At 42.3% G+C, this 25924-nt stretch overlaps 1 protein-coding gene across 5 annotated transcripts in view; it reads right to left on the minus strand.

Annotated features, from left to right (window-relative positions):
- Positions 1-25924, minus strand: part of BMPER (BMP binding endothelial regulator) — a 156326-nt gene that overhangs the window by 24659 nt on the left and 105743 nt on the right. For all 5 annotated transcript variants that reach the window (XM_074575473.1, XM_074575472.1, XM_074575474.1 and 2 more), the window contains one exon: positions 25558-25894. In XM_074575473.1, coding sequence (XP_074431574.1) covers positions 25558-25894 — 337 coding nt within the window. The remainder of the gene's footprint in view (positions 1-25557; positions 25895-25924) is intronic.

Consider the following 25924-nt stretch of genomic DNA (forward strand, 5'->3'; position numbering starts at 1 on the left):
ATGGTCACCATCACGGGTTATTTTCCTGCTCATCTGTGGGTGATGTCCAGTGGCAAAGACGCTAAGATAAATTCTGCGCTTCGTCTTGCATACAAAATCCTAAACATCTGAATGTGACTTTGCCTCTTTTTGTTGTCTAGGCAGGGACTCTACAGAGCAGATCAGTGCCCAATGTTAGCCACCTTGAGTGTGCTGCCTGATGGAGGCACAAAGCAGTTCATTCTCTCTCCATCACTTTTCACTCCATAAAGTCTTCCCTGGCCTCCCCACAGAAGCAGCAGAGAGATCTCAGAGCTGTACCACTTTGTTATGAAGCTTGCTGTCAAACTTGGCAGTGGTTGCAAGCTACTTTAAACCTTTCTCACCAGAGAAGCTTGCGGGTAGAAGTTGTCAGCGCTGAGTGTGCCTTTCAGTCTTCGGGAAGAGGGAGGCGGCACAGCTGCGGCAAAGCAGCCCATATAGCACGTCTCCTGAAGAAGCCCAGCTGACAGGAGAGGGAAATCCCAGAAGGCAATACGGAAGGAAAAACTGTTGCTGAAGGTTACGCAGGATTCATAGTTCATGTTCTCCATGGGTCCTTGGGAACCACAATGTTTACAGTCCACACCACCGGGAGGACACTGATTTCTTCCCTTTTAGGTGAGCATGTGGCACCCGCTCTGTAGTTTTTCTGCTCCCATGGATCTTTCCACAGGTGGGGAGCCCGAGGGCCCATATGAAAGCATGATCAGATTAGCTCTGTCAAAACAAAGATCCTGTTTTCGTGCCAGTAAGGAAAAAAAGGAGGGAGCAGGAAAAGCATGAAATAGAGCGTATGATATATAGAAGGAAAATTGTTTTTTAATAGAATCTTTTCAAAGTTTTCCATTAAACTTCAGTCACTTGCAGAGCAAGTTTTGGAATGCAACTCCCTCATCCCCTTAGGATGGTCTGCATTTTATTACATTAGTAAGGAAGCCCAGCCTATTCCTAGCAGAGCTACTGTATGAAACTTTTCAAGCTCAAGCCAAAGTGGCAGAAGTAAAAGCCCCTCCTGATTGATTTTCAGCCACTATTCCGGGGTGAGTGATTTAATGCAATTTCTATCATGTGCAAAAGAAACCTTTGTTACCAAGCAATAGTAAATCACAAATGATCACATGATAATAAATGAGATTATATGCATCCAAATGTTACCCATATGATGACTAGATTTCAGCTGAGATACCTAATCCGAATGAGCAAACGAATATATCGGAAGAGGGGAGGAGGTGTTCGTCATGAATCAGGGGAGATGAACTGAGTAATGAGATAACATTAAAAGCTCTTCCTTCCTTCCCTCCCTCCCTCCCTCTTTCCTCCCTTCCTTCCCTGCTCCCTCTGCCATTTCAGTGATGCAGGGCACACGAATATTAGAAATAGCTGCACTGAAAGAGGAGGAATAACTGCGGTACCAGAAGCCCAGGAGAAGAAAAGATGGGGATCTGGACGAGTGGCAGCATCATACGTCTGTCCACTTGGAACAGGCAATGGTAGGGAAGTAACGTGGAGTAAATCCTGTTACACATATCTGCAGCAATTCTGCAATTCTTACAGTTCAGACACATTAGGGAGGCAGAATGAAAGCTCTGCCGACCAAGATGAACCCAGAGAAAGGACGAGACACTTCAGTAGGATCACTGGAGCATAAAGAAACTTGTATATATCTGCATAAACCATATCAGTTCTGTGTATGAAAGTAGCTATGGTCTCCAGGGATGCCATTTAGAAGATTTCATAAGCTCTGGCAAATTGTTACACACTAAAACACCAGGGGAAATGACCAAGTCTTTAAGACACAATTCACAATGTAGCCAGAGTCTAGTCTTCTTAAGGTGTCTCCATTCAGATCTAACTTTCCTAGGTAAAGACTGAGCCTTCTGCTTTGATTTGTTGTGAATTCTGCAGGAAGTGCTACAGAAAGTGATGTGATATCTCCTTCTCTCTGAAGTTATTTGTGTGGATGCAGTGAGCTTTGAGCCTCTGCTTTCTCACAGTCTGTCCCAGAGATATGTGGCCATATCTGGGCTGCAAGACAGTGGCTCGTGAACGTGCTGCCAAGAGAGATCTAATCTTGAAAATACTTCAGAAGAAACACTCCAGCATATTGTACCAAATGTTCTCTGTCTTCCATGTGAATCTTGTAAATAAGATCTATGTTAACCAGAACTGGTAACGTCCTCCTGTACTTTACTCTTTCTTTGTGTTTGCAGACAGATTTGCTCCTTTTCTACTCCTAGGTCAGTAATGCAATAGGCTATGTGTTGCTCATCAGTTAGTAAGGCAAGTCTTGTTTACTCATTTGTCCTTCTATTGCACTGGATATCTTGCCATTTGCTGCTATTACAGCAACACAAGAGGAACGTAAATTTTAACTTTTGTTCTCTCATCAAATAGGTTTATGAAATCAAATAGCACATCATCACACTCTGCATGGATGTCAGCTGCAGTCAGACCTTGCCTCTCTCCACTAGAATAGCACCATACATGCAGAAATTAGAATTTCGTCTTATCTTGAAATCTTCTCAGAGAGATTATATTGTTGTGAAGGGCGAGTCAAGCGGTTCTTAGAGATCCCTTTATGTAACAGTAGCAGCAGCCATGGAAAGAAAGAATCAAGAGGCAATGAAGTTCTTGATCCCATCTGGGCAAAGAGTACAAAGGGAATCATCACGTCTGCATGAAGAGAGTGATGGTGATGGAGTACTAACAGAAGAGGCAGAATCCCCAGAGTCAAACACTGTGGGAATGAGTAAAAGCCACAGAAGGAAATGGAGGCTAAAGAGAAAGGCCCACAGTAAATATCTGCAGATGCTGTCGTTTGCAATGGGGGCTGAACCAACAAGGAGTAGTCACACACTCACATAGCACCTACTAGCCTTAAAAAAAAATAAAAAAAAACCAAACCAAAAAACCAAAACCCCAGCCTCACCGGTGGAGGAATATTCTTTTCAAGATCAAAAGTCAAGCAGCAATAAAATCCGTGTCAAAAAACATAGGCGGAGGAGGTTGTGCATGCTCACTCGTGAACATCTGCACTAAGAAGCCACTTAAGTAACCATGCAACAGCATGGAAGAAACATCTGCAGCGTGTAGACCACCAGCTGTGCAGTAATAATACTTTGAATATCCAGAGTGCCTTTCATCTGAATACTGCAAAGCATTTTCCAAACAAATTAAGCTTCACAACACCACTGTGAGCTTCTTATTTAATGGTAGGATTATTTCATCCTGCACCAAAATGCCATTGCCGCCAGAATGAAAAGTAACACCTGTTTATCATCTCACAGAAACGTTGTACAATTTTCATGACGGGAAGTGACAAAAAGGCGGTAGTTAAGTTAAAGTGCAGGAAGACTTGAGGTGGTCAGAATTAAATGTTTAGAAATGAAACTCAGAAAAACAGAGTATTACCCCCCCTTTACTTTTTATGCAAACCGTCACATTAATTTTTATGCCCCCATGCTGTTACTCTTTGGTCTTTATTTCATATTGGGCAGAGAGAACTTCCTCGCATATATACTTGTAGGGGTGTCTACAGATGTGCTCAGAAGTACAGAAAAATCCCTTTCTTGGTTGTGTACGCTCAATAAAATGTATTGCTGTGCATTGCAAATAGCTTTCCTTTGTACTCCTTCAGATCTGTTTTTATAAGGCATCCTGATGATTATACTACAGCACTGCCTTCCAAGGCAGCATGCCATCTAGTAAGTCCTAAAACAAACTTCTTGCTGTGTGCGCTTTCAGCCCCCTGGGGTACTCCATGTAAGCAGCATTCTGACCTGACTCTGCTGAATTAGTGAGACCCGACTGTATGTTTCTCAAGAGCAAGGAGAAAGGCTGGAGAACATGACACTTGAAGATAGGAAATATTACAGACACCCCATTATGATTTCCTCTCTCTGCTTCTTAATACACCCAATTATCAATCCCATTGAAATGTTAGCAGAGGAAGCAGCTTGATGAGGAAGCTGTAGCAGCGAAGCAGGCTGGTTCTTTATCAAATGAAGCTCAGTACTGCAGAACAATGTATAATACTGTATGGGACAGACTGTCCTGAACTCTGCAAAGCTAGACAAACACATCTTTAAAACTTAAACTTTTTGAGGGCAGCAATGAGATTCTGATCTGTGCTTGACACTAGCACCCTAGGATCCTAGCCTATGAATAAGGCTTTTTGATGTTATGGTTAAATAAAAGAGTAGCTAGGACTTGGAAATGACTAAATGTATTTCTAAGAAATTGTTAAGCATGTTTGGACATGAAGCAAGTAGCTCTAGCTTTGGCTAAGGAGTATATTTTAAGCATTTTTACATTCACCATCTCTGAGCTGGTCCCAGCTGGGCATGCGGTGGTTAACCTCAGGCCAACTTCTCCCTTCTCCCGAAAAACTGGTTCCACGGCCTGGCTTGAGAAAAGAAGACTCTTTCATAGTTAAGATTTTCCAGAAACACTTGGTGTTGGTATAACTCTGTCCCTGTTGAAGCCCAGGGTAAAATTCTGTTTGTCTGTAATGCCAGGTATGGTTGGCCAGCACCAGCTGCTTTTGACGTCTCATCCTACACGACCAGTTCTGAAAAAGTTCTCTCATACTCACATACTGACTTTTCTCCAGAAAGAGCTGTTTCTTTTCTCCATGGATGCAACCGAACACATGTGCCAAGTTGCTCACTATCCCGCCAGGACTGACTACTTCATTTCAAATAAACCATAAAATGGCATGAATTACTTGGGGAGAATAAAATGTTCCCTTTCAGTATGTAAGTTCATTATTTTTTCTCTTGTATGCTGGTTTTGTCCATTTGTTTCATATAGGATTGTCCTTAGCCATATTTCAAAATAGTGAATAGGAGGATTAAGTCTTAAAAAAAAAAAAAAGATATAATTTTCAGTTCTACCATGCGTAGGATAAGCAGTTCTTCTACTTGATATATGATCTCAAGGTGCCCACACAGTCTGATCCATTTAGAAGAACAGTACTAAAGTGTGAGGGACTTTGAAAGGTTTCTGTCCATAGGAGTATCAACATTTGTTACCAACATCTACTTCCATTTTGGTTTTCCGAGACAATAACATTTGAATTGTATTTTGTATTTCAGTTTGGATAAACCTCAGAGCTCAGAGGGTAACAAAGCTGAGACCTAACTCACACACCAGCTCCAACTTGCCACTTGAAATGATAGCATTGCATTGTTTCCACAGCACAAGGACAAGAACCGAAATCTCCAATTCCAGATCCGACATCTGTTCCAATTTAGTAACAAACTAAACTCATTCTCCATTCCCCATACACATATCCGCACATACGCACAATGGAACACTCAATTTTAAGGACATTCGCCTCTGGATCTGGATCCATGTTGGGCCACTTCTAGTTTCCAGACACAACCATAAATCAGTCCAGTTTCACTAGAAAGAGCGGAGATTCACAGAAAGCCCCAGGCAAGGATCTCTACCCAACTTTCCTAGCCCCAAATCTGGCTCTGCAGTAACACATTATATTTGTTTTCAGCAGTGGAATAATATCACATATGATCACAGTCTCACCAGTGACAATTTATGAGATTGTTCCCCCTAACACTCCTACATCTGGCCCTTCACAGAGCTTGTATCTATCTTCAGAAATCACATGAAAACCATGTCTTTTCCCAAGTCTGCTTTGAACCCCTGACATTCAAAGCAGAAAATGAAATAGAGTAGCAAGAAGAACAAGAAGAGCTGTGGAGGACAGCAAGGTGGAGCCTCTGTTCTGGGGACAGTGGAGCCCATAAGCCTGCCTGACTGTGTGGCCGGACTCAGTCCCTTACTGCACAGCTGTGGAGCACCTTGGCCCTGCAGCACCAAGGAACTGGTGTCAAAGCATCTTCCAGCTAGACAGCCCATCAGTTGGCTTGGGAGGCTCGTCAGGGAGCTGTGGTCTCATAGTTAACTAACCTCAGGCCTTGACTCAATGCTTTTGTGGTGATGCCAGATAAAGGAGTCCCCCCTGCCTCCCTCTTGCCTCAGCTGCCCTTACCCACCTCAGAAAGTGCTCTTCTCCCTTCTCTTTACATTCAAATAGAATCCAAAGTTGAGGAAATTCAAAATACATTGCTGACGTGCTCCGAAGACCGCAAACTGCAAGGCGGGGAGGGAGCTGGTCACCCACAAACACCTTGCTGTTTTCACCATGAACTCCATGAGGGTAATAGCCAACCTACCACTTGGTGGTTTTTATGCCAATCAGAAGTTGCAATGATAGCAAGCAGCCCTGAATGCCTGAGATCAGCAGGTAAGCCTCAGAAGCATTTCATTTTCCCATGGTCTGTTTTCATACTTCATTTCACGCACAAGTACATGGGAAATTTGGAGCCTCAAAAGTGAATGCACAGCATAAGCCAATGCGCTGCAAAAAATATTTACAGACGCAAAGCATAACTACATTCACGTGCTGATACTGTAAATACTTTTAAAGTCAAAGTAGCTTGAAATGCCATTTTTCCCTGTATGTTTCCTGCTAAGCTTGTGCAGTTTGTATACTTTTTAACTTGTGAAAAATCCTAAACTTTGTATTTACAAAACACTGGCAGAGTGAGAGCCCTGGCATTAAAATCTCCTACTTAACACTAAATGAGGTGAAGCAATGTATTTCCAGAGTATTGACAATGATCCTGCTGCACAGGTGGGGAAAGACTCCAGGATCTTTACATAGCTTCTGCTGAGGATACCACTTTGCTGATAATTATTTATGCAAATGTCTAATAACAGAGGGAAGTCACCATCTCATTTATTGCAACTTGCATACTGCTCACTGAATGCAAACAGCTTTCAGCCCCAGGCTTGATTCAAACCAGAGGCAGTTGTTAAAGATGGTCAGATCTCGCATCTGTGGGGATGGAAGAGAGAAATGATGCCAAGTCTTAAGTTTGTTCTTTGCAAGTTCAAGGCAACGGGCAGATCCAATCAAGGAACCTCTACCTTCCCTTTAGGGATCCATTCATGGGGAGGCATGGGAATGGTGACAGTTTGGGAAGTGATCTGTCCCACATAAGACACAAGTCAGGTCTTCAGCAGGGCGAGAATGGCAGAGCTGGCTCTGATCCCATCTGATGTCCTGCCTATCACTCTGCTTCACCGCTATCGAGCCTACGCCCCAGACCGTCTCTGCATGGTAGGCAGAGCCTCTCTCTCATTTGTTATTTTTACTTCCAGTGCGTTCCTGAGGATGAACAAAATGTACGGATCACACCCTGTGACCACAGAGTGATATATGAATTGTGTTTCTGGGATACACATGCTAACTAGGGCTTCCTCTGATGCTGCCTGGAGCACTGCAGACATGTGCTATCTAGCTTTTCCAAATATCAGTCCTCCACACGGGCAAGCGTAGTGCACAGTCTGCTGCCATCTGACTTCCAAAAGCAGCGGGGAATATGCGCAGAGGTGGAAGATGCCCCCGCCTCATTACTATTATCATGTTACTTGTCCAGTATTTACCAGATTTTTCTAGACATACGCCCTCCTGGCCCAAGGTCTTGGCTGCGTCATTTCAGATTAATCAGGCCTGAGCTATCCATGTCAAAAATGGGGTCATGGCGGGGTGACAATCAAAATGGAGAGTTTGTCTTGACAACAGAAGAAACAAGCGCTGTCCCATATTCTAATCTGAAATACAACGACAGCAGTTTTCCAGCAACTTTGTGAAAAATCTGTTAAACTGACTAGACTCCATCAGTCATGATGACAATCCCAGCACATATTTTCTTTTTCCTGTTTTCTGTGCAATAAAGTGACCCAGAGATGTTTTTCCATTCATGAAACAAATAGGGACATGTCAGGTTAAAGGCTGAAAAGAAGAACTTGGCTAGGAGCAACGCTTCTTTACTCTTATAATTGTTCATAACTATTGTTAATATTATTGTATTACCAAACAAAACAGCTCTATTGTTTTACGTAGCAGAAGTCGCAGGCCCTGTGGTTCGTTACACGCAGTTGCACAGCACTCTAGGGTAGGCTTAAAACACACTTCTCTGTTAATCCTGAATAGACATGTGAACCTGTATGTACAATTTCCTGGGGTGGCCTCACACAAATCATCTCACCTGCAGTGAGATAGACGAAAACCGTGCCATTAAGGTCTGACCCTGAGCTGATGTAAAGTGGAGGAGAGCTATAGAAATTGCCGTGCCACAGGCTTGTGCTGAGAGCATCCCCTGGAGCCAGTAATAATCAGCAATACGTGGTCCTAGTTCTCTGCATGTACTGCACCGCGAAGGGACAATCCCTGTGAAGACATCCATTTACACAGCAGCAGTCAAAATAAATGTCTCCATTTAGATATCCCATTTGCGTTGTCAGTCAGACTCACAGTCTTATCTCCAGGGAACTTCCAACTGCTCCATGTTCTGGTTGGAGTGCAAATTCCTACGACATGAAGCAAACACCTCTGGCCTCTGGAGCAGCCCTTTTCCCAGAAACCTACGTAGGAAAACCCATGGCACTCTAAAAGACCACATGGCAGAACTGAACCTTTCCATTCTAAATCCACTTTTATTGCTGTTTCCAACCATCATGGGAATCACACAGCATGAGAGTCAGAAAACGGAGAGACCAGAGATCAGCTAAGTGGCAAATACCTTTCGCTTGTGAATTGCAGATCAAGTATCCAGCTGCTCCCCACAGCACTGGACTTTCTCCCTAGCTCATAGGGACTCTGAAATCGGGTGCTAACCTCTCCACTCCAGTCATCAACTGAAAAAGGTGCCAAACCTAACCTCTGCAGCCCGCCTCTCCAACTTGCCTTCCATAAAACACAGTCCCCAGAAACGCTGCCATAAGCTCAACAGAGACCATTGACGTTAGCAAAGCTGTTGGGTTCACTGGAGACCTCAACCCAGCAGAGCAAGCCCCTCCACAAGCACACTTCTGCTCTTTGCCCACTAATTGGGCAATGAGGACAAAGTGAAAACCCCAGTTCTGAGCCAATGGATAAGCCGCCAGGAAATTTCAAATTGCTCCAAGCATGATGGCCAACGGAAACCATGATGTAAAGTTCAGAAGAAGGTCACTGCTTCAAAATCTCTTTCTAAAGAGATATTCTGTTATGGTTTTTCTTTTGCAATAGAGCTGGAGTACCAGAGAGACACAGAGAAGAAGGGTGGATGTCTAAAAGAGATCCAAAATAAATTTTAAAGTACTTTTTGTCTGTGTGGTTCAGGCGCATGTTTTAAGTCTTTGGTACAATGTGTGCATCTCCAAAACTCTGCACTGATGGGCATGGAAGTGGTTTAAATGGCCACCCACGTTCTGCACAGCTGATAATCCACCTGCACCATATGGTCAGTGGAGTTGCACAGACTCTACAGTAGCACCTGACAACCATTTGTCTCTGAATTCGGAGGTTTTATCTTGCATACTCACATATTAAAATTTCAACTGAGGTATCCCAGGGCTGGCTCATATATGACACAGGGCAGAGCTGGGACCAAGCCACACACCTCCCATTCACCCATCTCCAAATCATCAGCCAGCTCCTGAAGGTGTCAAAAAAATTTTATGCTTACTAAAAAACTTTGGAGATTCAAAATGAAAGCCCTTCACAACCCGAAGAAAAGGGATTACTTCCTTGTAATGTGACTCTGGTCTTCTGCATCTAACTGGGCTACAGCTGAGTATATCATCGCAGTGCTTGCACGTTTTCTATTTAGTGTCATAATAACACAGAGAAATATTACATTAAAGTCAGTACTGCTCTTCTTCATCAAGACTGGATCACCTGTGTATTAAACAAGGGAAAAAAACCCACAACAACCAAAAACCTCTGGAGCTTCTGCCAAAAGCTATGTGCTCTGATTTAACTAAGGTCCCCTAGGAGCTCTGCACACGCTAAGACAACAAACTGAAGGTATTTTGTCTTGTGCAATTTGGATATAGACTTAGGTTTTTTCAGAAGTAAAATAGAAACATGACACCAGTTCAGCCCCAGGTGTTTTCCTCTCTCCTCCTGTTGTGCCTCATGGCAGCTTTCCATATTTGAAGGCTATCACACATGGAAACCCATCTCTTATAACAACCCACAATCATTTATGTGACTCTCCAGACCAAGCCCACATAAGAACCATGTGGAATCACGATGAGGGAAAGCAGGTTCAGAGATGATCCAAACAACCATCATGGCTACACTGCTGAGAGAGATGTCAGTCTGAAGGTCACTTCTAATGCCTCTGGCTGTAAATACATAATATGCTAACTGGCTGCTAAAGAGTTCTTGCTGGGCTGTCAAAATATTTGCCCATAATCTCTCGTGTAGTCCCTGGTAGGGATCACTTCTCACGAGATGATCACTTGAAGCTTCTCTAAAATACAGAGCAAAAACATGCCACTAAGTGTTTTCAGAAAAATCAACTCCCAATGGAAACCCAGGAGGACAGACCAACAGATCTTCTCTCCCTCATGCCCACCACACGTGCACCTCCAATGTGGAGTCCTCTGATAAAGAATTAAATGACTTATGGGTAGGAAATGACAAAGGGCAATTAAAATTGTATTAAACTTTCTCATGGCTTTTCTCTGGTGTTTTCTGCAACACAAATGGCAGAAGATTAATTTGTTTACTGTCCACAGATGCAACAACCACAATTGCTTCCCGAGGAACATTCAGTACAGCAACACTGCAGGTCCCTCTCTGCCACCACAGCATTTTTCCACAGCATCTATTAGGGACTGCCACCACTGAGAATGACACGAGGAGCCCTGCCTGAGCTCAAAGAGCCAGGCCAGCTTACAGTTGGGAAGGAGAAAACCTATGCCATCTGCTAGAAAGAGACCAAGGGAGACATCACGCAACCATGGGCTACAATGCACCACAAAAGAGTTTTGCTAAGGGCAAAATTCTTGCTTCTCCATTTAAATCAGTATTAAACTCATGCCATGCCACTCCTCTTGACTTAAAAATATTACCAGTGAAAGGAGAAGCCGGTTAACAAGATTAGCCATAGAGGTGTTTCTGTACACGGAACTACATGACTGTGTCCTTATACGCAGGCATAAAAACTCACAAAAGGGTTTTCACTGAAGCCCATCAACAACTTTTCACCCAAGCAGCTGCCTATTGCTGCAGATAAAACTCTTATCACGTCGTAGTCCGGCCCACTGCATGTTAAGGACATCGAAGTGAGAAGGTGAGCAATTCGTTCAGGCTACTTCCATTTTTGGGACACAACTTTGACCTCAGTCATTTGTTTGGGCTGTTCCCATTACGCTTCCCTTTTCTGAATGACGATCAAAGTTCTCAGAATAGCGGGAGGAAGATCTCCTCCTGGGCATCGCAGCAGCTTAGGATGTGTCAGATAAATGCATCAAAGAGGAGATTATTCTTGAACGCTAAAAACCCACTGGAAATATATATGACAGCCCCAAGGCAGTCTGACACTAGCATCCCTCAGCTGGGGCTGTTAGACAAACAGCTCATATTTTACCCAGAGTGAAAAAATCACACACACTGGTTCTCTAACACTCTTTAATCTTAACACAGCTGCGGGCTTCTTTCAGCAGAGAAACCTTCTGGGTGAATGTGACCTTTGGATAAATCCTTGCATGTTCTCTGTGGTGGTATTTATTGTTACAGCCAGGCTAATGATTCACTTTGTGAACAGCCCTGGGAGGGATCGTTTTTTCCAGCAGCCCCATAGCCCTGTAAACGTGTTCCTCCATCATTGTCACACCTGTACTGCAAAAGGGGAAAACAAAGGGTCAACCAAAAAAAAAAAAAGGTACTTTCACAGTTTCATTTGGATTACTACACAGAAAGATATGTTTACAAGATATATAAGGGAACACTAAAAATTTTTAACATTGAGGCAACTGGCTTCTGGTAGACTCTCTACAAAGTTATTACTGTTCTCTGGAAACACTAGCTACCAGGGCATAATGCATTTTCCTGAGCCAAAAGGACAAGTAAGAGTGTCACTGTGCTTGCAGAACATTCCCATTCATATCAGGCAGCGGACGCTGCAAGAGAGGAGGACAAAACTAATTCAAGCCTTGAAAACTAAACCTCATGTCTCTTTGCCAGCTCTCAGAAATACCATTAATCTTAAGATAAAGCTGGTTTTCTTGCAGTTGACACCCAATATCACAAAAATTGTTTCTGTTCCTATTGCACATAAGCATAGTAATCCTCTCTTGGTCATTGCACACTCAGCTCACAACAAAATCCTTTTGCTGAGCCACCAGGAAGCCTAAATTTGGTCTGACCATGTAATTTGACAGGCTCCAAGCTGCCAAGGGAGGCGTCAAAAACTCCTGGCTAAACTGTTTCTCTGGGTCTAACTGTTGAATGGGTTATTGGGCTACTTTGTGAAATACAATCCTGTATAGAGCCCTGAGAGATGAACTAGCCCCGCTCTCGCCACTCAACAAAAGATGAATCAAAGAGTTAGTTCATGTCAAACTGGAGGGTTTTCTCACATCTGAATGGAAAGCAGACTCAAGAATTTTATTAGTACCTTAAGCTTGAAAATGAAGGATGCTGCCAGCCTCAAGCCAGCATCTGCAAGAGATTAATTTCATAGAGACTGTTAAAAAAAATCGCAGTGTTCAGATCTTTAGCAATGTATATAATTCAGGCAACAGTCAGAAGCAGGCAAAAATACATATGCTGTATATGTAGGAGTGATAGTCACGTAATATGTTGGTTTATGAGATCAAGGCTCTGATCTCTGACTTTCCTGGCTCAAACTCTCTTCTCTTCAGGCACCTGATGTTTTTAAATGATAAAACTTCTAACACAAAAGCAACAGCAACGGTGACCTGGAATGAGTTCAGCTGTGCTTTCTTGCTTCCCAGCAAGGAGTCATCCATGTCACAAAAGTCACCACATTGCTTGCAGTAATTCTGAGACGTAGTCAACGACTGGATAGATATGGGGATGATACCAACCATGGACTTCAGTAGGCTGTGCTGTCACAGCCCAAGATTGAAACATAACAGTGGGACACCACAAGAAGCTCCTATTACTGCTGTTCATATCGTACCCACTCAACACACAACACTCCCTCCCTTAGGCTACCAATCCAGCATTTTCATGCACTCTACGTAACCCCAACAATTGTATGCCAAAGGGGCATAGCCACAATTAAAAGGCTCAATCCTATTTTATGTAAAGCATTGTAACAAATACTGTAAGAAAATTTTGAGTCATTCTGAAAGACGAAGAAACAAGTTCCTATCCTTGCAAAAGGTTTGATGTTTATGCCATGCAACCTTCTGTTTTCAGTCAATATCCAGACTTGGGAGGCCTTAGGGGAAAAAATCAAGCTTAGTTTCCTCTCAGTCAATATTGGTTCTCAACTCAATAAATCTTAATATTGACCACAACATAGAAACCAGTAACTGTTTAGTATCTTCTTCTGGGTTTTAATTATAAACACTGAGGAAATTTGTCAACTCCTGACTTCCTAGTCATATGGAAAAGCTTTTAAGCATTCTGCATAGACCACTGTCGATCAGGCCCATCATGGTTATGGAACCAAAACATATTCCACCAACAATTCTCTGAGCATGTACACAGGATCTTTAACCTTGGCACGACTTTGAACGAGGTGCCTGCATCTGCTGCAAGGACCATAAAGATAATAAATAGCACCTTTTTATGTCACAAGAGTTATTCTTTCCAGTGCCACAGTTAAATTTCCTCTGACCATATAAAACTGTAACTTCCATACACGGGCAATGTTGACAAAAATCTCTGTGGAATTCCATAACTAGAAAGCATTCCTGGCCAAGTACTTTGTCATTTGGAAAGAAATATGAACACCAATGACAGACAAAGAGAAATAAAAGAGACAGGTGAAGGAAATTCTGGGGGCTACAAGGCAGCGCACAGTTTGCATGCAGCTGGTAAAGAGAACCACGCAGTGTGAATTCCTCACCTCAAAAACCAGATGGGAATCCTGGCCAGGGATATCGCTTGGCTGCCCCATAACACAGGCTGTGGCTATGGAATAGATTATGTCAATTCAGGCAGCAGTCTAGACATCCTGGGAGAAAGCATGGACTCATGAGAGAATACCCTGCCGGAGAAGTTTGTTCTGTCGTTGCCTCTCTGCCACCATCTTTTGTGGGATTTCACCTGGCCATGAAGAGCTGGTTTCACAGGTGGCTGCTAACTTCATTCTTCATCTGCATGGGACTGATGGACAACCTTCAAGCCCCTTCAAGTGATATTTTGGTGATTATTCTCTATACTGTCAGCATATCATCTTTGGCTTTGGAAACAAGGCCAAGGAGAGTGTCCCTCATGCCATGTGGTCTATAAGCCTTTTTCGAAAAGATTATCTGTATCCACAGCAAATCTTGAAATCATTGAAAGTTTATGTCACCCTTTGGGGACATCAAGGACATCGGTGATCATTGTCATCACCTTGCCATGATGCAAAATATCCCTCCAGAGAGTACGGAAATTTTTTTCATTAACAGTGGGCTGAGAAAGAGAAGAACCACGTAAACAGACAGATGAGCAGAACGACAAAAATAGGCTTTCAAATTTCAGACAAATCCTTGATATCCAAAAAGAGAGTATGGGGTTCTTCTTGCAAATCGATGACTCCTGTTCCAGGAGTAAGTCTTTAGTCCATGCCTCAATCCATTACTACCTTTTGACTTATTTTAAGGTTCTTACTTGCCAAAGACACATTGCTGCATGGAGCATTATGAGGTTGTCATCTAACTGGGCCTTACAGGAGCAGAGAAGATTCAGTACCTTCCTAAACATATTAGCAATGCTTTCTTCTGAAAGTTTGAGAAGAATTTTTGCTTTGACAAAAATAAGACAATACACTTCTTGTGCATGTGAAACCTCTTAAATCCCATCAGAAGGACTTGAGCTTGAGGACAGAAACCAGGAACTTTCACGTTTTAATCTCAAATCTGCTTTTGGCTTCCTGAACAGCAAAGAACTCTTTTTTCATTTCAACAACTTTGAACCAGGGTGCAGTGAGAATTAAATGTTTACACTGTAATTTGAAAATGTAAAGTGCTAAGAAGGAGCACTTAGGAAATGAACTTTGTAAACTTTTTCATTGCTGCCATGGTATCCACCATCCTCAACAGTCTCTTACTTCATGTACTCATAGACTACATAACCTTAAGCACTCACTCACTGTAAACTACATACCTCACTTGAGAGCTGATGTACAAAAATCAGCTGTCTGAATACCTTAACACTTACGACAGCTTCCTCTGGACTCATCATAAGAGAAATGACTTGTTATTAATTTTCACATGCTGGATTTATTTTAGCTTTTATGTTTCAGGAATATTATATAAACAGAATGTTAGTTGTAGGAGTACCCAGGAATGCAAGAAAACATATGGCTCCAACTCCCTTCAGTATTCCCAGCACATTCTCCACCAATTTTAATTTCAACTGGCTTAAGTGGGGGAGTCAGGGAGAGACTGAAATGCTCTCATCCTCTGCATATCATGATGAAGAGGTGAAATCACAGCACCTGCTCTCACATATGCGGAGCCCTCCATTTGGGTGAGAACATAACCCTACTGCTCCCTTTGGGAGAGGAAGGGACTGTTTATGTTTTACTTTGGATCCAGCGGCATTTTAATTCTACCCTTGCTCCAGGATGGCACTGGCAATCTCATCTTGAGACCTCATCATGGTAGCATAAATCTATGCCTGCTCTGATACGTCCATCAGAGTTAATTATGGGAGCGGAGCCACACACACGTGTTTCTAAGTGGCATCTCAACAGTTTAAAGGGTAGGTGAACCTGACACACATACCCATGCATCCAGCCTGTGCTATGCACCTTACCCAAGATTAGCTATTGTGATGGTAAATATTTGAGATGGATAAATACATATTCCTGTATTACAACAAGTACCTCCACCCATTCTTGCCTTACTTCCCACAAGTCTGCTCTTTGCCCTGGTGTTGCAACACCCTAGGTACAATAATCCTCAGGTGCCAAGATTTGCCGTGGGGGGTCACGAGCTTTTGCTGTCATGTCCCAAGCCCTCATCAGCACCAGCCCTGCCGCATACGGCTGTTTAGGACCTGTGGCCTCGCAGTTAAAGGAGGGCTGTGCCAGCCTCTCATCACGCTGCCGGTGCCTGGTGCTCGATCTGCTCTTGCTCTCAATGCTCCGCTGCCCAGGGAGCGAACATTTTGCAGGTTGAACGGCAGCAGTAGAAGCCTCCTGAAGCAGCTCGTGCTGCGCTTGTTTGCGAGGCTCTGTAAATCACCAATAATGTGAGGTGCTGATTGCTTCATGTGCTGTGAAGACCGAAAGAAAAATGAGGCTTGAGTAATTAACAGAAGTTAATTGCTTTACACACTAGCACTTTGCACGCTTGAGAGAGCAACTGTGGAGTATGGGACCTCCACATGCCTATCGATACAGCGAGCCTTTGTGCGGACAGACAGGAGAGGAGCACATTTGCCTTTATCCCGGATTGCTACGTTGTACCACAGACAGCTACTAAAAAGCTGACAGAACACCAAAGTCCCCAGAGATCTTGAAGACTGGGAACAACCCAGATTTTTTGGATGCCCTGCGATATTTAGGAAACAACAGCAAAACTGAAGGAAAATCCTTCAGCTATTAAAAACACCCACAAGAAAGCTTTCAGTTAAATATAACCCATGTAAAGTCTCCAGAATGGACACCTCGCATGTGGCAAGTCAGCTCTCCAAACAACAGTGAGAGCAAGCTCAATAAGCTGCTCAGAGCTGTCAAAACCTTCCTAAGGCAAACTTTCTACAGAAAAGTTTTTTGTGGCTGTCACAGCTCACGTCCTGCTTTGTCTGGTTATCCTGCCAGAAGCATAAATGAACTCATAAGAATAACAGGAGGATTAGGTTAAGCTTATTTTTAAAACGTTTCCCACAAATTCGTCTCATTTGCCTGCTTATAAACACCCTCGTTCATCTTTGCTGTGTGTCTAATTAGGCAGGATATACTGCAGGTGGCTTAAAATAGGAGCTGAAATATAGTAGCTTTGCAGTTATGCATGTTAAAGGAAAGGTAATTAAAATTTCATGCTATGAGATGTAAACTGATCATCTCAGGGGCCTGAAAGGGATTTCTCCACCATATATGACATGGCACAGTTGGCCAGCTACAGTATGGGTGGGTTTCCTCTTCCTTGCAACACTTATTAGCCTTTGCCCAAGGCAGAATATGAGATCCGATGGGCTGGTTTCTTGAATTATTCATTCACGGAAATAGACATATTACCGTCAGCTAAGCATCTCTGGATTTTATTTAAAATCAATACCGCAATAAAGTTTAAAACATGAAAAGCTAAAATTAAATTAAAACAAATTAGCAAAGAAAGCCCTGCTGTGAACATGTCTTAGAGGTTCACTAAAATGAGATCGAACAGAGGTCTTGGATTTTGTAGCAGCCGTAGTTAAAATTCTGCGGTACCTGAGAGAGACATAGGGTGGTTTCCTCTGATGATACTGACAACTTTTCTGAATAGCATCTCCCCAAAAAATGGTTTTATTTTTGCAGCTAAAAAGAATACTTCAGTGTAGCAAGTATTTTCGCTTTGGGAATGGATCAAGTTGCACCAAATGGCAGGTGGAGTCTTTTAAAACATTTCCACAAGGGAGGATATCACTCTGCTTTTCTACCAGTTCCTCCCCACACCTGCTCCCCTCCTCTTTTTAAAAATCACGCATTGTATTATATTACTGAAACATCAGGGGTGTTTTCCAGAATGTGAAAGGGCCCTTTCCAAAAATACTTATTAGTGTATGCAACAGGGATGTGCCTGTATTTTGCCCTGATAGTCCTAGGGCACACTCATGCTTACTGTGAAATAGTGGTATTTTAAGATTGCAGCTTTCATAAGGACATTTGAGATGGAGACCTCTGTATTAAAGAAGTTATTCCTAGGGCATATTTAAAAGGCTATCAGATAAGCTTTGAAAAATGTGAAGGACAGCAGATCTAGCATTGCAGGCTTTTCTACAAACTTTTTACAGCCAAGAAGAACGAACCACAAGTGAACTCAAGTTAGTGAAACACAGAAAGGATCTCTCAGTTGCCTATGTCCAGACAAACTAGGTCTTCTGCCTTGAAAAGCCACCGCTTAGATTTCCCCTAGGAAAAAAGTGGCAAGCAGACAGGATTTGGGAGCCCTAATATGAACGCGTTTCATTTTGGCTGCCCCAGTAAAAAATGCACCCGCTGTCCCTGAACCAGCTTAAGCTTTCTTAAATTCTCTGTGGTACAGCAAATGTCGGGAAAGTTAACCAAGGATTACTAAGTGATCCAAGAGATTACTGTAATAAACCTGCATGGTACAGGAACAGTCACAATGATAAAAACCCGTTGCCCGCATATCGCAAAATTCCCATGGACTTCAACAAATCAGGATTTTATCCCATGACTCCAAGGCACTGTAGAAAAATGAACAAAACCACCCTATCAAGCCTGTCAAAGGTAATCCAGGAACAACAAGTTCTGAGAATGCAGTCTATATTGACAAATGAGAAAGGCATTTATTGTACCGTGCTTTTCTGTTAGATGTCTCCCCCTCTCCTCCCTTCCCCATTGTTCCTACCATTCCTTCAGGACCATTTTTGTCTCAGTCAAACTGACCTTATATTTTCACATAGAGTCTCACATCTGTCAGACACTGGGCAATGATGAAGACAGTATTTGGTTATGAAACACCTGACTTGAATTTCATTGGGCCAGGTAATAAAGCAGAAAGAGATGAAGTTTTACTAGGCAGAAGCAGGTTTTTGTAATAAGTCTCTATATACCTGCATGCGTGATAATCACAAATGGAGTTCTTTCCTAGAAAAGAGAGAAAAGAAGCCTCATATTGCACTTGCAACCAGTAGGAAATAACATCTCATTCAGTGTAAAAGGACAGCATCAGGTAGGGTTGTGATCATGTAATTAGGTAAGCAAAACAAACACATTCCAGACATGCCATCCTTTGAAGGAAAGGAAACTTCCCTGGGTTTTAATCACAGAATAGTATACTGCTTCATCTGGTTTTCCCATAAAAAAAAATATTTCCTTGTTAGAAAAAAAAAAATCATTAACTTTCCATATAGGGAAGCACAAAGTGGGTCATCGGGGAAGCATGCGCTTCTCAGCTGGAAGCAACCCACGGACGATCCCAGGTGAATGGTGTCTGTCCAACACCATGGTCTTGTCAGATTTTGGAGCCCTCTGTACCCTCATCCCCCCACCCCTCCCCCCCCCCCATTCCCAATACCTCAACAGGAAAGGAGACATCTGTGAATCCTCTGGCATTGCTTCAATGTTTTACAGCTGTAATAACCACCGATACGAAGAGAAGAATGTTTTCTAGCCCCAAATTCCTGAAGTACTTTTCTAAACAGACACAAGTGGATTGGGCTTGGTTACGTGAAAAATACCCCGGCAGGAGCAGGGGTGTGGGGGAAAGATGAAGAGGTATTATGATCTGCAGATAATTGAGCTCAGCTTGGCTTCAGATTTATCTTTTCTGACCACTCAACCTATTTGTCCAAATCCAAACTTCTAATCCTTAAATCTAAACAGTATTTTTCTGGCAGCTTGCACTCATTCTTGGCTACATCAGATGAAAAATACTTCATGGAGGAGGCTTAAAACAGTGGTGATCTATAGACTTATATACATGCGGCATTTTTGCAGTACTCCTTATCATCAGCATATAGGTAGCAAAGGTTGGTGCTTGCTGCTAAAAATCCCAAACTGCATCAGACACTAGAAAGTCCTTTTTCTCACATTTGTTAGCACAGTCAGTCACCAGCAGTGTAAGTCACAGCGTTTCTTACTTGTACATCAGTGAGTTCATCACGGCCTTACACAAGATGCACAGGCTGACATTTAGAAGTAGTTTGGGGAATAACGTCTATTTGTGTAGTGGCATAAAGTAAAGGCAGCAGGCAGCCCAGCTAGGTATGTGTGGAGAATGTGTTCCCAAGCACCAGTGCTCCAGTGCTCTGCTAAGTGTTGGGAACACTGACTCTCCCAGTGCCTACGCATTTAGGTTCAGTCCTACGCGCATTTCTCTGATGCAGATCTGCAAAGGATCACCTTGCATAAGTAGAATGAGATAAAGCAGAGTATTTCTGTACCGAAAGCCTGAATTATTAAGCACTTAACATTGCAACTGAAGCTCCAGTGGTAACTTCAAATGGATGGAAGACTCAAAGATACTGAACAGAGCAGACTGAAAAGTGGAGCATCTAGCTCACAGGAAACTCAAGTCCTGGTACAGATTTGCTTAAAAAAAATTAAATTATTATTTCAAGTATTTTTAAGTTCCTTTCTAACCAGAAGCTCCCTGGGTCGTACAGCTGCTCAGTGACAATTTCACCAAGAAGCAGAGTAAATTGTTTCATCCTGAGCTCCTCTCTGCTGTGGTTACGCTGCTTCTAGTAGCCAGAGTCGCAGCCAGCTTTGGGCAAGCGGTCTGACAGGCACTGGAACATCCCTACCTTAGCACGAGCAACAGCCCCTGCTCTGTGTCGGGTCTGCAAGGGGACCAGCCATGGCTTCATGCCATCGGTCCTTTTTTCCAGCCAACATCACTAGCAGGAGCAATGTCAGGGACAGGAGCCACCCTGTTAAGCCGTCAGAGCTACAGCCGCCCTTCGGTTACACCACAGACGAGCCCTGGAGCAGCCCGGCCTCAGCTGGAGCAGCACAGGCGAGTGCTGTGCCCACATGCACAGCCAGGACCAGAAAACCTCGCTGGGAGAATTTTGCAATATGCACCCTTGGCAGCACACAGAGGGCTCCAGAGTTCCCAGTTTCACCCACCCCTTTAATACTTGAAACGGGCTTTTCTGAAGTCATTCTTCAGCCTACATTTGTTTTGCACCATCCTGCTGAGTGAACATAGGGGCATAACCACATGAATTTTACAGCTGTAGGACATCATTGTTAACAAGGGGAAAAAAACCTTCAAACCCTCTGCTTCAAAGCCACAAACCCTTGATGCCCATCTTTTCAAATAGAGCTCATAATTAACTTAGCAATGCTACGGCTCACATGCTCTCTGCAGCCATTCATGGCATATCTGTCAAACTTAATAACAGGGAGCTGATGGACTACACAACATTCCAATTTATACTCTAACTCTAAACAATAATATTTTCTCTAGTTAAGTGGAAATTTTTAGAGAAACTGCAAGACTGCAGTAGTTAACTGCATTAAGTGAATTGGTTAACCAAAATAGAAACTCATTAACTGATTAACTGAGAGCTAAGATGGAGTAATGTCAGCAGAATCACAAGGAATATGTAAGAAAAGAATTGCAATAAAGTAGATTTGCAATTCCTGAATGTATTTGATTAACGGACTCAAGCAAATGAGGCTATTACTATGTTAATTACTGTTTGCCATAAAATACCGAATAAGATTAAATTCAAGTCTTTGAGAAAACAACATACCTCTTAGGACAATTACAAAAGAGAAAGGAGTAACTAATTATTTGGTATGCTGTTGTCTGTTAAAAATGTAATAATAATAATAGCGACAACAAAAAAAAATAATAGGAAGAGTAATAACAATAAAAAGACTTGTCTCAAGAGTTAGAAGCACGAATTTCCCAATCTCAAATGGGGAAATTTACTGCATGACAAAAGCAAGACATCGAATATTTTTCCAAAGTTATGGCAGTAGTGAGAGTCTTGAGCAATGTCTAACTCGTCATTTATGAAACCAGATGCCGTGTAGGTGTATTAGAGATGGGTGATATACTGATATCACGTTGATGTCACATTCCAAATCTGTCCGTGATACCAAACTATTAAAAAAAACCTTCTAGTAAGCCATGGATGCTAATGAGGGCAGGTGTTACTAGGAATATGAGTCCTGTGCCTTCAATTACGGTGCCTCCTGCAGCCCAACTTGTCCCTGTGTCGAGCAGCGTTGCTGTGCCTCTCTCACTGCAGTCCCCGCACCTCTTTTGGGGCTGCCTGCTCCTGTGCCTCCCAAAGAGGTTCTCGAGAGGCATCAGCCATAGCCAAGCAAAGCAGGCATGGGGGCACACCGGGGGACCTTCCTCACCTGGCCTCACTGGGGCTGCAGCCACATCCAGGCCCCTGTTTCAGCACATCTCAAAGATACATGATGAGATCATCCATGGAGCAGGGCTTGATGAGCAGAGAAAGTCCTCTTCTCCTTCCTCAAGTCCCCAAAGCCTCATCCCAGAGCTTAAACAGTACTGTGATTGTTCTTGATAATGTGATAGAGCTTTTCCTGGTAACAGCAGCATGAGAAATTCAGGTGGTATCACCTATTTTTACTGCTGCTTATACTCAAGAGCATCTTCAGAAGCCTGACTGCAAGCTTTACTGCATACATGGTCGAATATCCCCTCTAAAAACCTGCTGAGAACCTTGGTAACTTTTTCTTTTTTTGGCAAGGACTAATCCAGGATGCTTAGCCATATTAAAATATCAAAATAGACAATGGTGATGACTGTCACTGCTAATCTCTTCTTTACCCAGGCTTTACTAAAATCTCCTGGAAATTCAAAATTATTTCCCTGCTTAAAGAACTTGCCTCCATAAAGTTCAACCCTAAGGGTTATTTTTAGTGTTACTCATGAGTACTGAACAACTAGCAATGCATTAAAGACAAACAAAAAATACCAACTCAAAACTAAACAAAACAAACCGCAATTAAAAGCCCATAAAATGTGTCTAGCTACAAAACAAAGAATTAAAAGAGTGGTGTAAAATCAGATGCTAAAATCGTTAGTTTGCAGTCTGGAGTATTTCAAAATCCTTTCTCGTGCACTTACATTGTGCTTTCTTCTACCACGCGCTTTGCAGAGAAACACAAGTCACCAAAGTTCACAACATCAAAAATAGGGTTAAGGGCAAGGTGCACAACCATTTCTCCTAAGGTGTCACAGATTTATCAAGGTTGAGCTCAGGAGTTAACTGTTCTTCACCCCACAACCACGCAGCTAGATCTCTACTCTTTAAAACATTAACCATATCCTTTTCACCTAACAATCACGACAATCTTGCTGTATATGTTTTTTGGATGGCTAACAAAAGGAGAAACTACAGCTCTAAAAAGAATGAGACTTAAAATGAATTTGAGACCTCTTCACAGAAATCTCCTCGGTAACACAATGTCAGACAAATGTTTGCAATGCATTGTTCACTGCCTTTTTTGGTATTTGGAGAAAACACACCCTAATTTGTAATGTTCCTGCTGAGTTTATTTCTATTTCTGAGAATTCTTATTAACAGCAGGTCACTACCAGAGCAGCATAATGAAAATGAGGCAATGTTGATAATATAGGCAAGAGTGACCAAGAAAGGTTAACTCTTGAGAATGCAGTATTCCAAACAGAAAAATTCCAGAATATGTAATGTTGGAGGGTAAAAACTGACAAACTATTCCATTCAAAGAGGAGATGAACAGAAAAATGAAAGAACCTGACCCTACCATTCTGCCTCTTCTCTTCTCTTACTGCTAGGAGCTTGTTTATAGTCAGAAAAGCAGAATTGTAAATATTTTAGATATACCTAGCCTGAAATTAGAAAGCATTGACTAAATATGCTTTTCTAAAACAACTCAGTAAAAATCTGTAAATGTTGATTTAAATTTCTTTTAATGGTAATTTAAATTTTCTGCAAAAGTACATCACCAGCAATGGGTTCTTTGAAAAACACTCATGAAAAATGCAAATCTCTTACGTACTCATATTTATACTTATATACACACACATATTTATATACACAAAGATTTATGTCAGACTTGAACTTTCTTGAACGAGTGTCCCATAATCATTACCTCCTTGCAGGAATTTCCTAGTATGAAAAATGGCCATGGTCATTGAATAAATTGTTTGCTACAACTTTTGCAATGTTGCAAATGACAACTTGTCATTTTCTAACAAGAAGTAGCATTCTACTAAATATTATTATTTTATTTTAATTTATATATTATCCTTGAGTCCTGTATTGGGAACTGTGCATTCTAACAGCTGGCAACATCTAAGTGGGAGCAAATGAACAGTTACTTCTGAAAGAATATGATGGTCATTTCAACATAAAGTTTCCTTAGGGGAAAAATAGATTTTTCTACAAAAGCACATAAACAAATTAAATACTTGCTTGATTTCATTGTCTTTCCCAGACAAATAGAAGACATCATTTTAAAAGACCAGAAATGCTCTATGGTAATTCTTGTGTGCAAGCATGTAAAGATTTTTTTTCTGGCTGCTGTAGCCAAAATATAAATCATTTTCCTCTGTGGTGTCAGGAAGTGTATTGCACTAAATTAATCATGAGCTACTATAAAAAAGGAACAAAAAATCCACTGCAAACTGAAACAAATCTTTCTGTGCCTGTTTTCCATTTGCATTGTCATCACTTACCTTTAGAGGACGATGGAAGTGAGATGGGAATGTTGCTGAAATGCATTCAACAGACCGTGTGTGTGTTTTAGCATCTCTAGTGCTTTCTGCTGTGCCTCCAGCCATTGGAAAAGATAAAGTATTATAACCTGCACACAATATAGTCTTCACTCTTTGCCAGGCTCCTAGCACAGGGATACACTATAGCAAACTAAATGCAGAAGCACATAGACTACAAGCCAAACTGTGTGTCATCTTCTAGCATTTCCCAGTCACAGACACATTCTGCTGGGGTAGATAAAAGTCTTTCTGTCTCATTATAAAAGAAGAGGAAAGGCAATTCATAAGGGAAATGGAGTCATTTTAGAAAGCTTTTCCTAATAAGCCCAATAGTTCAGCAGATGTGCTCAAGTGGGGAAAGCTGGGAGCGCAGAGATCAGGCAGCTCCATCCGCCATCATGCAACTGTGATTCGGGTTGCTTTTATCTTTTATGTCAGGCAGTCAAAAGAAAAGCCAATTTTATTTACTGAATAAGGGGCAAATAAACTCATGCCAATTAAAAACCAGAAATGATGTCTCTGCGGTTTAGACTGGAAGCATTTTAAAGATAAAAAAAACTTGAATAATTTACTCAGACAAGGCTTCTAGATCCTCATCTGTCTCCCTTTGCTCCCAGGGCAGGATGGGCATATACCGAGCTTTTTGTTAATTCTCTCCGTTCAAACTCTCAACCCACAAACTACACCATCCAAGAGGCACTAGTAATATTTAATATCCCTGCTTTAATAAAGTCATTTCCAAAATGCTCCTGGGAAGACACACTTCTCTGGACCACAAGCAATAGCAATTAAAGTCAGCCTCAACTTTACAGCTGACTTTGAAACCATAAAGAGCTTACCAAAATGTTTTGAAGGCTCCAAAAGTACTTTTTCTCTAGGTGATCACAAGCCTGCCTGCCTTTCTCACTGTTGGCTGCTCGGGTCTTTTATTAGCTCAGGATCATCTTCTTCTGATTCCTGACTCAGAAAAACTTGTCATAATGTAACTCCAAGCCTCTATACTAATTCTTAGCAAAAGCAGCTCAAAGCATGTGCTCAAAAGCTACTGAAATTGGGCCAACTGTGTGGTTTTTCTCCTCACACAGTAACTTACTATCTCCCTCCGCAACAAGCCACACTTACCGGTAAAATGTGGTATAGTCCACCGTTGAATGACAGCTCTGAAACTCCCACGCTTTGAGTTTCTGGCATTCCCGGTGAGCTCGGAGTTTCACCCTCACTGTCCCATGACACAGCTCGGGCACTGGTTTTCGCTGTGGGCGGCTGCAGAACTCGTTGGACTCCACACGCCAAGATTCGGCGAAGTCATCCACATCAAACTTAAAATTCCCGTCCCCCCCAATCAGGTCATCTCGCTTGTGCCCGTTGTAATTGCCACACAGACCACAGAGTTTGCCTTTCAGATGCGGTGCAGCCATGACTTCCACAAAACTGTCTCCATCCCATGAAATTTCCAAGCCTAATAAAGAGATGAGACAAAACACACAAA

The sequence above is a fragment of the Larus michahellis genome, chromosome 2, assembly GCF_964199755.1.
Source record: "Larus michahellis chromosome 2, bLarMic1.1, whole genome shotgun sequence".
Lineage (NCBI taxonomy): Eukaryota > Metazoa > Chordata > Aves > Charadriiformes > Laridae > Larus > Larus michahellis.